Source organism: Kryptolebias marmoratus, linkage group LG10 (genome assembly GCF_001649575.2).
Source record: "Kryptolebias marmoratus isolate JLee-2015 linkage group LG10, ASM164957v2, whole genome shotgun sequence".
In the NCBI taxonomy this organism is placed as follows: Eukaryota; Metazoa; Chordata; class Actinopteri; order Cyprinodontiformes; family Rivulidae; genus Kryptolebias; species Kryptolebias marmoratus.
In genome coordinates, this window is record NC_051439.1 from 22,643,137 (window position 1) to 22,658,414 (window position 15,278).

A 15,278-nucleotide genomic window follows, 5' to 3' on the forward strand; every position below is an offset into this window, starting at 1 on the left:
CCAGGGCCAGGGCCAGGGCCAGGACCAGGACCAGGACCAGGGCCAGGGCCAGGGCCGTGGCAGAACAAACTAATTACTGCAGGTTTCCCTAACGAGACAAACCTTTACCAGAAGCTGTAAAGATGTTCAGTTTCTGTGTGCAGCAGGACAGCAGTACCTTTAAACAAGCCTTTGATGCCTCCCATCTTCTTCACCATCTGGGCGAACTTGGTGTACTGGGTGAGCAGCTCCTGGACGTCTCTGGTGGCCACCCCCGACCCGCGGGCCACTCTCTGGATCCTGTTGGGCTGCTTGCTGAACAGCTTGGCTCCGTCTTTGCTGTCCAGCTCTGAGGAGGAAACCGGTCAGGAGGACTCAAACGAAGTCTATTTCTGCGAGTTTTAAAAAGTGTTACCCTGGTCGTTCATGCTGTCCATGATGGTCATCAGTTTCTTCAGCCTGGCCATGGATTCCTGTTCGTTTCCTTTACTCATGAAGTCTGTGCCGAAACCTGGAATCATCCCCTGAACACACACACACACACGAACACACACTCTTCAGCTTTTACAAGCGTTTAAATTCTTAAAAACGCTGCAAACAAAGATCTGTTTTACATAAAACTAAACCAAACTGAGCCTCTCTGCTTGGATGCAGGTCGCCTTCATTAACACGAGTCATTATGTTGCATTTAGAGGTAAAAACACTATTATTTATGTGAATTACATCCATAAGACCAGCACTGTTTGCAGATCAGATCTTCTGAAGGCTGTTTATGTCTCAGGAGAAGAAACAGAAGTCAGAAAGGTCTAATTCATGTTTGAGTGTCAGACATTCCTGCAGCTACTAATAAAAGATCATAAAGGGGTAAAAATCCTGTTCATGATGTTATATTTAGAATAAAATCTTGCTTTTGGAGCCCTGACAGTGACAGGAGAGGATGCAGGCCATGCTCCAGGGTTTTAATTTACCAAAAGAACGTAACTAAAATAAAACTCTGATAAAATGAATGGTGCCGAAGCGGCTGCTGCCCAGAAGGTCAACATCATCTTTATAATAATCTAAGCAACACAAACTAAAAAGGTGAGCTTCAAACAAACAGTCGCTGTGTGAAAACTAAGTTTGATCAGGTTTTACTAAAATCCTTTTGTCGTTTTTGAGGAAAATTCTGAGTTTTTTTTATAATTTGTTGTTTTTTTAAGCTGTGGGGAATAAAAAACTGTCAACTGTGATGGAGGCTGAACAAAACTGCATTAAGGAAGCCCAAAATGTCTCCTAACGCTTCAGGACTCCATGAAAGCAGCCAATCCGGTGGTCGGACTAACGGTTATCTAAGGTTCTGCAGCCTGTTGGGTCGAGTCGGTCCGGTTCTGAGAGCTTCACTGCAGGAAGGAACTCAACAAACAGCAGGTTTACCATGATCTGTCCAAAGGGGCCCATCTTCATGATGTTCTGGAACTGCTCGTACATGTCTCTGAGGGTGAACTGGCCTGCAGGTCAGAGGTCAGAGGTCACAGGTCAGGCGTCCGTTCCCGCAGCGGGTTCCGTTCCGCAGCTGTTCGGGTTTCTCACCGTGTTTCAGTTTGTCGATCAGCTCCTCGTTGTCGTCCAGCTTCAGCTCGTTCACTCGGTCTATCAAGCCCTCGATGTCGCCCATTCCTGCCGGGAGGAGTTTCCACGGAAACACAACATGAAAACAACATCAGTGTAACGACAACAACAACCACGCAGAACTAAAAAGCCCCCGATTTAAAACTGATCTGGTTTCAGGCAGGTTTAAAACCTGAGATTAACTTTGACTCGATGCCTTTATTGTCTCAGGACGTATCTTTGAAAGCTGAAACGTCTTTAAACAACTTATTTCCTGACTTCAGAGCGATTCTGAGTCTGCGCCGTTTTAGATCAAAACCTTAAAGCGAGAACACCTGAATCCTCTCAGGTGGAGGAAATGGAGCCGTTAGGACACAGGAAAGAGTCAGACACGAGCTCCGAGAACAGATTACAGTAAAACAAATAAAACAAGAGCTGATAATTAACTAAAACCTCTGCGCTACAATGTGTCTGAGTGATTTTAATGTTATTTATTTACCTTTTCTTGTTTTTGGCATTTACAAAACGATGCCAGCGTCCATATTTCAGACTTAGAGCCACTAAGAAGATGTTTTAAGGAAAAAAGAAGTGTTCCTGCTGACTCATTGTTATTATTATTATTATTGTTATATTTTTCACCAAAATTGTTGCCAGTTTGAACACACAAACCGAAGAACAGCACCTAAATAAATAAGGTAGATTGTGAACAATCGAGGCGTTTGGGTTTAAACCCCCCTGTGTTAAATAAAGATGGCGGCCGAAGTTCTTACCGAGCAGTTTGCTGATGAACGGTTGGGTCTTGAATGGCTCGAAGTCGTCGATGTGTTCGCCCGTCCCGATGAAGATTATGGGACTCCTGGTGGCTGCCACGCTGGGGGGAAACAGCAGAAGAGCGTCAACAAACAAACAGGACGCCCCGCGGCACCGTGCGGCGGCGGGCGGCGGCCGTACGCGCTCAGAGCCCCGCCTCCTTTAGCGTGGCCGTCCAGCTTCGTGATGATCACCGACGCCACGTCCACCTTGTCCTTGAAGGCTTTAGCCTGAGCCTCGCAGGCCTGGCCGATGGAGGCGTCCATCACGTATATGATGTTATCTGGTTGCTGTGGAAACAGCAGCAGAGAACTTTACCTCCTCCTGGAGCAGCTGGACGCGCCTCCTGACGCGAGCCGAAGGCCTGGGGCGGTGCGTTCAGGGACTCACCACAGCATTGGACACTTGCAACATCTCCTCGAAGAGCGAGTCTTCCTGTTTGTGCCGCCCGCTCGTGTCCACGATGATGATCTCAAAGTTCTCGCCTTTGAATTTCTCGACGCCCTCGGCTGCGATGACCACCGGATCCATCTCCGTGTAACTGAGGACAAACAGGAAGTCAGGAGGGGGAGGGGCCAGAGACGCAACAAACCGCGAGAAAAAGGACAAAAACTCACCTGCCGTAAAAAGGGATTCTGGCTTTGGTGGCATTTTGTTTCAGCTGATCAAAGGCTCCTGAAAGAGAAGAAACAATTCAGCTACTGTTCGGCTGATTTTAGCTTGTAGCTAGTGTCCTGCTGGTTTTAGGCTTTAGCTACTGTCCTGCAGCTTTTAGCTTGTAGCTAGTGTTCGGCTGCTTTTAGCTTGTAGCCAGTGTTCTGCTGCTTTTAGCTCATAGCTAGTGTGTTCTGTTAGTTAGGAAGAGAAGAAGATGAGGATGCTTTTTCCTCCTCTGTTACCATGACGACAGGCCCTGTGGGCGGAGCCTCTCTGGCCTGTGTCTCCATAGTTATCAGCTTGGAGCTTCTATTTAGCATTCTGCTCTGTTTAGCTAGCGTTTAGCTGCTTTTAGCTCTACTGTAGCATTCGGCTCAGCTTCAGCTTCTCCAGCAGAGTCCTTCAGCCTTCAGGCTGAATAAAAACTGCAGCTGAAATCTTCTTCTTCTTCGTGACTTGTTGTAAATCCATTAAGCTGCTGCAGGAGAACAGTAACAGCCGAAGAGTCGCCTACCTGCTCTGAAGGTGTCGGCACAGATCAGACACGTCTTCCAGCCTTTCCTTTGGTAATAATAAGCAAGCTGCAGGAAGAACAGACCGCCGTCAGAGGAAGGAAAACAGAGCAGAGCAGCATTATGGGTAATATTGGAGAGAGAGAAAGGCGAAGATGAACCTCATCGACGTTTTATTCAAGTTCTGGTTCTGACAGATTCTGTAAACTAACACAGATCCTGAAGTCTGGACTTAAATATAAATCAGACAAACTAGGGATTGGAACTGATAATATTAATATCATATTTTCCCCAAAGCTCCTCATGTCAAACACAGAAAACTGGACACGAGCAATAAGAGCTTTGTGATACGCTCGAACCTACAGAAAGGTTTTTAAATTATTGACAGCAGAGGCTTATTTCAGAAGTAAGAGGCAGTGAATCCAGTTCAGAAACTGAAGTCTGGTTCATCAGATTTAGAAAAAGTACAACATTTATCTAACCCACCGTGATGTGCAGACCTGAGCGCTCTGAGCTGTCTAATGTCTCCTATAAACCGACACGCTGAGTCATTTAAGGCTTTATAAACAAGCAGGAAGGTCACCTTGGAGCAGGTTGTGGTTTTCCCGCTGCCCTGAAGACCGACAAACATGATGACGTTGTTCTTGCCTTTGGTGGGAGTCCAGGCCTTCACTCCAGGGTCAACCAGCTGGAACAGAGGTCACAGGAGCACGTCACACGGCTGGAACAGATTTAAAATGTTCACGGGATGAGAGCTGATCTCACCTTCACCAGCTCCTTAAAGACGGCGTGTTGGATCATCCTCCTCTTGTTCAGACCTGAAGCCATCTCCTCGAGGTCTATGGCGGACCTGCAGGAAGAAAACAAACAAACAAAAATCACAAACTGCTGGACTGATCTAAGCTGGACCAGAGGTGAAAGACGACTCACTTCACGTTCTCCCTCAGCTGTTTGACCAGCCTGATGTTAACATCTGCCTCCAGGAGAGCAGCACACACCTCCTTCAACATGGCGTTCAACACCTGAAACGAGCGCAGGTTATTTACCTGAAACACGGGGAAACCAGCGTAACACTTCAGCTTCATCCCTCACCTCTTCATTGATGATGGTGGCGTTGCTGAGTGACCTCAGCGCCGAGGTGATCTTCCTCCCCAGGTCAGCAAGCACCATGATGGCACGCTGGAGTTATCCTTAAAAAAAGAAAAAAAAAAAACAATCAGATCCCAGAAAACACCAACCTTTGCCCGTCAGCTCCTGATCAGTCTCAGGCTCTGAAATCGTGTTTTTATTTCTGCATCGTCGAATCAGACAGACTTTACCTAAAAACATGTCAGTTTGAGGTGAAACGGAGCCACTTACTGTCTGAACGAGTGTTTCTTATGGAGGGAAACCCTCCAGTTGGTTCTGCTCAGTAAATCAGTGGGCTGGTGCCGATCGCAGCTGCAAACGTTCTGTGTGGAGGAGAGGAATAAGATTTACGTTAAAAAGAATGTTATACCATATGTGTTTCATACAAACATCATTTAATAAATCTTTTGCACCAATGCTTCCCAAAGTTGGGTTCGGGACCACGCCGTGGGTCGTGAAACATCAAGTTTGGGTCCACAGATAATCTCCAGAAATCAAACATAATTTGTAATTATTACAAATAAAAATAATAAATGAATTTAAAAAAGTCTCATTGCTGTAAAGACATTTATTGTGGCCTTTACTACTTCAACCAGGAGTATTTGGGGTCACAAACTCCATTTATTATTATTTATTTATTGTTTTGTTTATTGGAAGCTACATTCACATAACTCAGTTATATACACTGAATTCTGCTTATCTGTAAGAGCAAACAGTGGCCAAAGCAGAAACGTCCTAATATTTCTGCTGGAATAACCAGATATTATTAAAATGACAGGTTTATAAAATGAACTGCTATGAAATTTTGAAAATTAGGGTTGTTTTTAAAAAGATAAAAAACAAATTTGGAAGTGGGTCAGCTTCAACTGAACGTTATCAACAGCTTCAGTCTTCACAGCAGTTCATGCAAAGGCTGTTATTCAACCGTCGAATCACTGTCAGCTTCAGATTACCTGAGTCTTTCTGCTGAAATATTATCAAATTCTGCACCAGAAGAGCTACAGCCAGCTGATGCTGCTAAATATTCACCAAAGTAAATCACCAAGTAAAGGTCCTTGTTAAAAAGTCATGAAAACTGGTTAAAAAAAAACTGTAAATCATAAAGTAAGAAACAAAATTATTCCCTTCAAACCAGTGGTTAATGTGTCTTTTAATTAAATTCTGTAAGCAGTATCTGTGACCGACTGCCAACTACCAAGGGTTTGTTTACCTACGGAAACAGCCGAAGTGACTAAAAATAGGTCAAACATGGTGACATCCACAGAGAAGCCAGATAAAAATGCTTTGTTTACATTGAGCGCAGACCCATATTTCAGAATTACATATCAAGAGTAAAGTCTTTCATTTAATATAGTACAGGATAACATTTTATATGTTTGATTTCATAGTTTCTAATAACTTCTAAATGGTCTGTTAGTATTTTAGATTATAATATTCTGCATTTCTCAGTTAATTTGAGTGAAATACTATTTTAATTATATTGTTTTCATCAGTATTATCATGTCTAACACAAAGCTTTTATTGTTTTATGTTTGGTGGAGGGTTGGAGCTGTGGTATAATGTATTTATACTTTAACTTTTACTCGTTAAAACATGTGCTACATTAGGTTTATATGAAAAATGCTAATTAGTCAAATTTGTCTGGTTGGTTAAACAAACTGAGAGGACTTTATCTAAAAGAAAACCCCTAAATGGTTAAACTCAACATTTAGTTTATGTTTAATCACGCCAACATATAATCTATCACATTATTCACGACTGTTTTTTGATTATTTCTCAGCCTCTATCAGCTGTTTACAGCCGTGCTAACAGTTAGCAGCTAGCTGTAAACAGAAACGAGCGTTAGCCGCTGATTGGTTGAATTTAAACAAAACCTCCGGAAGCGCTGAATTCTCGGCCGGCGGGGTTCGAGGGCGTCGGGGGCGGTTAAGAAAACCGTCAGGTAAAGTTGTGGAGCCTCACCTGATGCCGGAGACTTCGACACAAGCTTCACCAAACTCAGGCAGAGGAGCGTCATCGAATATGTACTCAACCGGAAACACATAAAACCGAGGCTTAGTGCTCGGACGGAGTGACACTCTCAACAGCCAATCACACAACGCGTTTTAGCTACACGGTCCAATCACAGAAGACAATTCCTCCCACTTAGGGCTTCCCAACCAATGACGGCTCGTATTCTTTTTTAGGCGACCGGTTATATGGCGCCACCTGCTGGACTGGAGGGTGAATTAGAAAATCCAACATATATTTAACGTTTTATTTGGATTTTTAGGCTAAAAGTTGTTTTTTTTCGCACATTATTTTTAAAATCACCCTCTTGCCAAGGAAGTTATCCCTGAAGTTTAGAAATGCATTTAAATTCTGAGTAATTTTAGGATATGGATAAAAAACAGTTCAGTTTCGTGAACATTCTCTTGGCCTTCAGGGTATCCATTTCCTTAACTCTGGGTTCACATACTCAGAGTTCATCAAACTAATTGGAATCAGCCATTCTGGAACCAGAAACTTAAAGTTTACACTTAAAAAATTAAAACACTTTAAACTTTTTAAAAGTAATTTTATTTATAAGTTTGACATCATTTTAAAAAAAATTGCGATAAGAGTTTATTTCTTGGAGCTTCATTCCGTTTCTCCAGCACAGCTGACGGTCTGCGATGTGACAGAAGTCAGAGAGCTGCTGTTCTTCCACCGCAGGATCCTGCTGGACAACGTCTCCGTCTCCGCTGCCAGACTCAGCATCACGGAGCACGACGTATCCTGACAGCAAGAGAGAAAACTCATCAAATCGACGACTGTGGAAACGGGAGAAAGCGGCGTTCAGAAACTGACCAGCAGGGCGAGGCAGTCAGCTGTGCTGGCTCGGTTCTGGGCAGATCTCAGCTTCTCCTCCAGACACTCGATGAAGTCCATCATCAGCTGAACCGTTTTCACCACAAAACTGAACCCAGAACAGATCGATAAATCATTAAATGCTCAAAATAAATCCCGACCTCAGGGGTTTAAGTCAGGATTACCTGTGCAGGTGAGCCATGACGGGCAGATTGGTGCGAGCCAGCGGCTTCATCAGTCTTTGTCTCAGAATCTTCTGCTCCTTCAGGAGGTCCAGCAGGTGGTTTCCGAGCGTCTGAAGCTTCTCGTTCTTCTGAGCTGCAATAAAACAAAGTTATCCTGGGATCAGACAAGAGAAGCTGCTCTTTTCTCCATGTTTGACGCAAGTTTGTTTATTCTTTCATTAAAAGCACTTAAAGGTTTAAAGATTTATTTGAAATTATATATCAGTTTTGGAAATATTCACATGAACAAAAATTTAAATAAGATTCGGTAATGCTGTATTTGTAAGCAGGACGACTCACCGAGATGGAAAACATGAGCGACATCAGCGCTCTGCTGATCGATCTTCAACAGCTCCAACTGCAGCTGCAACTGAACCAGATACAGAAAACATTTATTATAACGAGAAGCAGTCAGGGAGCGCAAACCTCCACAGAGACCCATCGTCACGTGACGTCATCGATGATGTCATCATCGAATGCTGAGGAACTGAGAGCACGAACCGCCGCCCGGGTCAGAGACGTTAAAAAATGTAGGAGGTAAATTTGCTTTAATCAAACTAACAGGGACACCAAAAGGTTTAGTTGTGTCTGAAGACTGACACTAAAGCTGGTCTTATTTTTCTACTGAGAAATGTTACATCCATCCATCTATCTATTTCCATCTGCTGATCTGAGGTCAGTTCTCAGACATCCTTCACCATCTTCTCTTGGAAATCCAGATGTGCTCCCAGTCCAAAAAGCAGAGCCAGAAAAATTCTGAGTCTGCTTTTTACAAGTAACACTAAGTTTTAAATACTCTACTTATGTGTTATTATAGCAGACTTTTCAAAGATAAACCACAGATGAGACCATAGTGGAGCAAACCTCATCCAGCTGTTTCTGTTTTCTGATTTGTTCTTCAGCCTCCTGAAGGCGCGAAGAGAAGACGGGGTTTGGGTCAGAGAAGGCAGAGTCGATTTCACCCTGAGAGGAGATAAAAAAACAGAATATGAGCTAAAATCAGCACAACCAGGGGGTTATTTTAAACCAAAGCAGTCCTGGAGATGGTTCAGGGCCACTGCTGAAACCAGCCTGAAGTGTGTTTTGTGTTTTAACTGCAGGATCCAGGGCAGAAACTAAAATCTGGAGGAGAATCAAACAGCAATAGTCTGGAAGTATTACTTTTGAGACAACACAAACCTTCAAGACGGGATTAATTACAGGCAGGATCAAGAAAACAGTAAAATCAGACCAATTAAATGCCACATTTCTATCCGTCTATGCAGAGATTTCTTCCAGGTAATAGTCTAAAAACAGATATGTTGAGATGATTCTAAATTGGTGAGAGTGAATGAGTGAATATTTGTCTTGTTTGTCTTGATGTTGGCCCTGTGATGGACTGCCGACCTCTTCAGGCTCTCATCTCATGATCTCAAGAAGAAGAACTGGTAAATTGTTGGACATAATGTCCTGACCTGAGATGCAGCTCCCACAGAGACACATCTTGACAGCAAGCTGGCAGCTGGAGTGACGGAGAACAGAGACGAATCCCACTGATGCATCTGGAGATGAAAGACAAACATAAACAGAAGGATCCCATTAAAATGGCTGAAACACTCGGAAACTCATCTGTGATAACAGATGACACTTCTTACATTTTCACTATTATTACCATGAAGGTTTGTGCAGTTCCTACATACCTATTCATAGACATAAAACACTATGAAACCTCATGCTTAAAGAGCATTTTAAAAACTTTAAAAGTGCTTGAAACATTACCTGATCATCTAAATATTGTTCATCACCTGATCTGCATATAATCAAATGTAAGGTGTGTGCAGATCCTGAATGTTTTATTTCTCTTGCGTTATCACAATTCAGTTCGAACGGTCCACCTTCCAATATGGCTGTCCACCTTCCAATATGGCGGCCTTGTTGACGTCCCGCTGCGTTTAGCGGCTGTTTATAACAGAAACGTTTTCACGCTTTTCCAATTTACAGCCACAGTTACACATCTCCTCTGGTGTCACTTAAAAAACTCAGGAAACAAGAAAAATACAAAGACGGGAAAACTTCAGAATAAACTAAAACTGTCGATAAATATCTTGGTTTTTTTTACCTTCCTTTTCCGAAGCGAACAGTCCGTATTCTTCGATATTTAAATAAATCTTTAGCTAATTGTCCTGTTTAGAAGGTCCGGGCGATTAACTTTAAAATGATAATAATAAATTATGAAATACATTACGAATGGGTTAGACTCACAGACATATACAAACAGACTGACATCTGTTCATATCAAGACAAACTCCCCGCCATTAAATGTCACTTCCTCTCTGCGGACCTTCTTCTTCTTCTTCGTCTGTTTTTGTAGCTTCCAGACAAACATCCGCCACCTGCTGGACCAAACTGCTCATTTTGGCCTTTTAATTCAATTTAAAAATCTTTATTTGTCTATAAGGGGAAATAAAACATCCCTGTACATGTGAAACAGAGCAAAAAGATTAAACTGCAAATAAAAAGAGCCGATGTGAGAGGTATACATTTAGTTTTTAGCTACTGTTTTACTGCTTTTTACCTTTTAGCTAACGTTTTGCTAAACTTACAAACAGGCATAAACAAAATAAGCTTGTTGTGATATTATACAGTGGTGACTGGAGACACAAATCATCAGACTCATCAGTGTTATGTCATAACAAAACTGATGACGTTATCATTTGACGTCACTGATGACATCATCACTCTGAGAGCATACGCCCTTGGCTATAAACTGTGGGAACCAGATCGTGATCAAGATCACCACCAGAATTTAACTATTTGTTCTTTGTGACAACCTCAACATTTCCTGAAAATTTCATCAAAATCTACTTTTTACTTTTTGATTAATGTTGTGCACAAACAAACAAACAAACAAGCTGTGAAAGTTTAAAACACTGCTTCAGGTTACATTTAACTTAAATTAAATTAGATCACATTGAAGTAACCGTGGCAGTTTGAAATAAAAACAATATTTTATCGTAAGAAAATAAGAAATAAACTGATTTAAAGAACAGAATCTGTTTGTCCTCCAGTCCTGTTGGTAGCGCTAATGCGCCTTTCAGCTGTGAACCCACGAAGAAGAAGAAGCCAGCGACGCCCTCGGTTTTTACCCATTCGAGCTTTCCTGCATAGATTAAGTCAGACTGTATAAAGTCGGGTTCTTAGGTCCGGATCAGAGGCGGTACCTGAGTCCAATCGGAGGTAAGAACCGAACCGAACCGAACCACTTCCTGTTAGCTAAACCCAGGTAGCTTCAGGCTAACTCTGCCGGTCAGCTGCAGAGATAATCTGTGAGGTGGAGCGACATCAGTCTTGTTGTTGTTGTTGTTGGGTCAAACCCGAGTGAGGTCATCCTGATGTCACGTGACCCCTCCACAGCTGGGTGTGGACGGGTCAGGACGTGTCCTGTTGGGTCTGAGAATCCAGGAGAACCGAACCGGACTCCTGGAGTCCACGAACTGCTGACTCACCTCCTGCAGAGCAGAGAACCGTTATTTGTTTGGTTGTTTTAATAAAGTAAAACAACAAAAATAAATTCTGTAAACGCTGCTCAGTGACCACAGAGGGTCCAAAACCAATCAGAACAAGAGAATGACCCATTCAACGTCCTGTGATCCGTTTGGATTAATACAATCCAGACTTTTATGTTGAGATGGATTTTAATAAACAGTTTTTGTTTTTATCAGAATATTCCCAAGGCAAGGTGGTTCAACTTCCAACAGACTTTTGTTTGTTTTTATTTTTTATCCTGAGACATGGAGGTGATAGCTGCTGTCTGTGTCAGGTCCTGGGTCCTGCAGGAGGACGTGTCTTTAGTGTAATCTGAATCCTAACGTCTCAGACACGCTCAGCACAGAGGCGTTTACAGCAGCTGTAAAGATGTCTGACTGTGGCTGTTTGTCGTCTGTAACCCAGCAGGGATTTGTATCCTCTGATCTGATTAACGCCCACGGAGGAGGAGGAGGAGGAGCTGATCCATCCCTGCTCCTCTGGACATGAACTCTGCCCTGCTTCACTAGACTCAGACCAGGACCGCAGGACAGATGGGGAACACGGCGCTGAAGTCCCACCTGGAAACGTCCCAGAAGACGGGCGTGTTTCAGCTGACGGGAAAAGGGCTGCAGGAGGTGAGACGAGGGTTCGATGTGACAAACAAGCAAGGAGTCCGATCTTTGAACGTGTGTGTGACTTGTTTCAGTTTCCGGAGGACCTTCACAGACTCACCGCCAACCTGAGGACCGTGGATCTGTCAGGGAATAAGATCGAGCTTCTTCCTGCGTTCATCGGAAACTTCCTGCAGCTCAAGAGTCTGACGCTAAACTCCAACCGGCTGAGTGAGTCTCCGGCGCTTCGTCTCATCAGAACATTCTGTCTCCGGTCCTTCTGACTCATTGTCCTTCTGTCCACAGCCGTCCTTCCCGATGAGATCGGGAAGCTGAAGAAGCTGGAGACCCTGAGTCTGAACGGGAACCGGATCCAGCAGCTGCCCCCCACTCTGGGCCAGCTCAAATCCCTGCGGACCCTCAGCCTGGCCGGGAACCAGTTCTCCAAGTTCCCCTCGGGACTGGGAACCCTGAGGCACCTGGACTTGCTAGACCTGTCCCAGAACCAGATTCAGAGTGTCCCTGCGGAGGTGTCTGAGCTGCAGGCCATTGAGATCAACCTGAACCAGAACCAGGTATCAGTGTCCTTCATCCAGATGCCTCAGAACTGGTTCCTGGAGAACCCATCTGATGTGGTTTTTCTTTCCCTGTCCAGATCTCGGCGCTGTCAGCGGAGGTCTCCCACTGTCCCCGTCTGAAGGTTCTCCGTTTGGAGGAAAACTGTCTGGAACTGTCCTCCATCCCTGAGTCCATCCTGATGGAGTCCCAGGTGTCCCTGTTCTCCGTGGAGGGAAACCTGTTTGAGGTGAAGAAGCTGCGAGACCTGGAGGGATACGATAAGGTCAGAACCCCACCCCCCCACCCCCCAGGGGCTTCGCAGAGTCAGGGGTCCCGTCTGGTCTTTAACGGTCTCTGTTCTGTCCTCCGCAGTACATGGAGCGTTTCACAGCCACCAAGAAGAAGTTCGCCTGAAGAACCTCGATGATTGAATCTCTGAAGTCCAGCAGGGATCAGAGTCGGTCCAAGTCTCTGTCCCTCCACCCCCCACCCCCCACAGCTGCTTTTTCTTCTGGAGCTAAAACCCAAACAGACCCGACCCTGCTGCCCGACCGGTCCTCATGGACAAAGATCGCTTTAGCCATGATGGATGGCAACATGAAACCGCAGATCTGCAAGGAATCTGATCCGATGGAAACATTTCAGCAGAAACCAGACAGGCGAGGATCAACCTCCGGTTTAAATCTTCGGTTCTTTGGTTTTTGATGCAGCTGATCCATAATCTGAAAGTTTCAGTGTTTCAATGTTCATTTCTGAGGTCACTTTGCTAACAGCGAGCTAACAGCTAGCTAACAGCGAGCTAACAGCTAGCTAACAGCGAGCTAACAGCTAGCTGAGCTTAAACCTGTATTTTTATCGACTGGGACTTGTTGGCAACTCAAAGCTGCAGGAAAATCCACAGATTTTCTAAATTTAAACGTTTGCTTGTCGCATGAATGTCGCTCAAAGTTTGCCAGTTAACGTAGTTATTACACAACTTTTGCTCAACATGCAGCTTGAATGTTGCGCAACAGTGGTGAAAAAGTTAGATTTATACAAACCTCTCAGTCCTCCAATCACTGAGTCATCAGACGTCCATCGATCTGAGGCCACATCACGCCTGTAATGTCCGCTTCTTCTTCTCTTTAATTAGTCGCTCCCAGATTTGTCTCACTTTTCTCCAAATTCAGACGAGAATTCCTGAGACGGTCTCGAGACGTTTCGGAGACTCCCTCTCAGTTTGCAGTTTGTTGCCAACAGTCGCGGCTCGATGAGAAGCTTGTTCCATCGAAGCACTAATGATAAAATAAGAAGACTGTGACTCCCGGAGTGTCCATTTGGTCCAGAACTTCACAAAGGTTCTGGTCCAGGATGCTGCGATTGAAGCTAATATTATGTGAGAAAAGGTGGAAATATTCCGTTATTTATTTGTGTTTTTGAGCTGGTTCTGTTGCACCTGTCAGTGTTTTAGCTTCCTGTTAGCTTTCAGCCTAGAAGTTCTGGTTCCTGCAGGAAGACTCTTTAAAACTCACCTCGTCTTCAGAATGATCGTCCCCCACCGCCGGTCACACAGAAATGGTGTGGTAGTAGCTGAGAGTCACACTCTGAGGGCTAACATATGCAAGACCTTTATTTACAGCTGCCGAGCAAGGCAGCGGGTGAGGGACGTATTTCTCTGTCTTCGGTTTTTATTTCCTGACAGTTTGGACTCAGACCAGCTTCACCAGGCGTCAGATGATCTGAAATGAAGAAGGTCCATCAGATTCTGGTTCTGACTGGTTCCAGGAGACTCCAGCTCTGAAGTTTAACGATCTGATATTTGATCTGTTGGATGAAGATGGTTCTGTTTGTTCCTAACGCTGACCTTCAGATTAATTAATGATGAAACTGAACACTGAAGGCTGTTTTTCTGTTTGAATCGTTCTGGTGCTTTTTTTTAATGAAACCAACACCTTTCTCACGTAACTTTGCTCTTCTTTCCTCCTGCTCGTTTTAAAGACTCTGCTGCTTCAAACTTTATAAATAATTAAAAGCTATGACTTCAAGTAAAATGCTCGTTTTTGTTTTTAGTAATTAGTCAGAAGGAGGAGCTCTGCCTCCACAGACAGCCTTTTATTGCACCATAAGCACATCTGGCATTACGGTAGAGCCACTTTCAAAATAAAAGCCTGCAGATCCTTCCATACCAGAAAAAAAACAACAGATTGTGACTTTAATCTGAGCTAAAAGTCACTTTAAATTCAGTGGACTGAATGAGAAGCTGTTGTTTCTAAAGAGCTGCTGATGTGAAGTCATTTGGGATTATTTATCCTCTCCAAACTTTGTTTATTAAAGTAATTAAACAAATTTAATGAATAGTTAGATACATGAGGGGAGGGAGGCGTGGAGACCTTCACTGTGAAAGTTTGTGAAAACAAGTTTTCTGTTTGTATATATATAAAAGCTAATTAAATATTTAGATCATGTTGTGAGTTTTCAGCACCTGATCTGGATTCTGTGTGAGCGGTGGCTCAGTGGTTAGAGCGGTCGTCCCGCAATGAGAGAGTTGGACATACGTCTATACGTCAAAGTGTCCCTGGGTGGGACACTGAACCCCTCCTTTCCTCCGATGTGTCCCATCGGTGGATGAGCAGTGGTTCCCAGTCCTGGTCCTGGAGGAACACCATCCCGCAGGTTTTAGATGTTTCCTGTTTTCACACACCTGATTGAGTGAAGGGGTGATTAACAGACTTATGAAGACATGATGAAAAGCAGGGAACCACTGATTGGACCCAGTCCTGGTCCTGGAGGAACACCATCCTGCAGGTTTTAGATGTTTCCCGTTAATAACCCCTTTATTCAAATCAGGTGAGTCACAGCAGAGAAACATCTAAAACCTGCAGGATGGAGGTCCTCCA

General features: G+C 44.0%; 3 protein-coding genes across 7 annotated transcripts in view; 1 reads left to right on the top strand and 2 right to left on the bottom strand.

Moving 5' to 3' along the window:
• srp54 (signal recognition particle 54) overlaps window positions 1-6,763 on the bottom strand; it is a 17,573-nt gene extending 10,810 nt beyond the window's left edge. Inside the window, exons 1-15 of the mRNA XM_017437643.3 lie at window positions 6,636-6,763; window positions 4,905-4,996; window positions 4,638-4,735; window positions 4,476-4,567; window positions 4,311-4,395; window positions 4,129-4,233; window positions 3,548-3,614; window positions 2,994-3,051; window positions 2,767-2,917; window positions 2,518-2,666; window positions 2,337-2,437; window positions 1,549-1,635; window positions 1,393-1,466; window positions 395-503; window positions 158-328 (exon numbers count right to left, since the gene is read on the bottom strand). Coding sequence (XP_017293132.1) covers window positions 158-328; window positions 395-503; window positions 1,393-1,466; window positions 1,549-1,635; window positions 2,337-2,437; window positions 2,518-2,666; window positions 2,767-2,917; window positions 2,994-3,051; window positions 3,548-3,614; window positions 4,129-4,233; window positions 4,311-4,395; window positions 4,476-4,567; window positions 4,638-4,715 — 1,327 coding nt within the window. The 5' untranslated portion in view covers window positions 4,716-4,735; window positions 4,905-4,996; window positions 6,636-6,763. The remainder of the gene's footprint in view (window positions 1-157; window positions 329-394; window positions 504-1,392; window positions 1,467-1,548; window positions 1,636-2,336; window positions 2,438-2,517; window positions 2,667-2,766; window positions 2,918-2,993; window positions 3,052-3,547; window positions 3,615-4,128; window positions 4,234-4,310; window positions 4,396-4,475; window positions 4,568-4,637; window positions 4,736-4,904; window positions 4,997-6,635) is intronic.
• Window positions 6,764-7,209: 446 nt separating this feature from the next.
• Window positions 7,210-11,076, bottom strand: haus2 (HAUS augmin like complex subunit 2). 4 transcript variants are annotated; one of them, XM_025010963.2, is made up of 8 exons: window positions 9,968-10,021; window positions 9,825-9,888; window positions 9,181-9,267; window positions 8,591-8,689; window positions 8,027-8,096; window positions 7,688-7,820; window positions 7,503-7,611; window positions 7,210-7,430 (listed from the first exon to the last, which is right to left on the bottom strand). In XM_025010963.2, exons 3-8 carry the CDS (start codon window positions 9,265-9,267, stop codon window positions 7,293-7,295), a joined length of 636 nt encoding a protein of 211 aa, XP_024866731.1. In that variant the 5' UTR covers window positions 9,825-9,888; window positions 9,968-10,021; the 3' UTR covers window positions 7,210-7,292. The 4 variants fall into 4 exon arrangements, with proteins under 4 accessions (XP_024866731.1, XP_017293139.1, XP_017293137.1 ...); XM_017437650.3 differs by lacking the exons at window positions 9,825-9,888; window positions 9,968-10,021 and adding an exon at window positions 10,927-11,076; XM_017437648.3 differs by lacking the exon at window positions 9,825-9,888 and having other exon boundaries at window positions 9,968-10,100.
• On the top strand, window positions 10,787-14,450 carry lrrc57 (leucine rich repeat containing 57). 2 transcript variants are annotated; one of them, XM_017437646.3, is made up of 6 exons: window positions 10,787-10,942; window positions 11,657-11,868; window positions 11,940-12,075; window positions 12,151-12,419; window positions 12,500-12,685; window positions 12,775-14,450. In XM_017437646.3, exons 2-6 carry the CDS (start codon window positions 11,785-11,787, stop codon window positions 12,814-12,816), a joined length of 717 nt encoding a protein of 238 aa, XP_017293135.1. In that variant the 5' UTR covers window positions 10,787-10,942; window positions 11,657-11,784; the 3' UTR covers window positions 12,817-14,450. The 2 variants fall into 2 exon arrangements, with proteins under 2 accessions (XP_017293135.1, XP_017293136.1); XM_017437647.3 differs by having other exon boundaries at window positions 10,795-10,942; window positions 11,660-11,868.
• Window positions 14,451-15,278: the final 828 nt, after the last annotated feature.

Excerpts from the sequence above, each read along its gene's own strand:
- haus2 (XM_017437648.3), bottom strand. The coding sequence starts at position 9,991 with ATGTCAGTCTGTTTGTATATGTCT. Across the intron at positions 7,821-8,026 it reads CGCTCATGTTTTCCATCTCG|CTCAGAAGAACGAGAAGCTT; the intron begins GTGAGTCGTCCT and ends GTTTTATTGCAG. Across the intron at positions 7,612-7,687 it reads GTCATGGCTCACCTGCACAG|TTTTGTGGTGAAAACGGTTC; the intron begins GTAATCCTGACT and ends TTCTGGGTTCAG.
- lrrc57 (XM_017437646.3), top strand. The coding sequence starts at position 11,785 with ATGGGGAACACGGCGCTGAAGTCCCACCTGGAAACGTCCCAGAAGACG. Across the intron at positions 11,869-11,939 it reads CGGGAAAAGGGCTGCAGGAG|TTTCCGGAGGACCTTCACAG; the intron begins GTGAGACGAGGG and ends GACTTGTTTCAG. Across the intron at positions 12,420-12,499 it reads TCAACCTGAACCAGAACCAG|ATCTCGGCGCTGTCAGCGGA; the intron begins GTATCAGTGTCC and ends TTCCCTGTCCAG.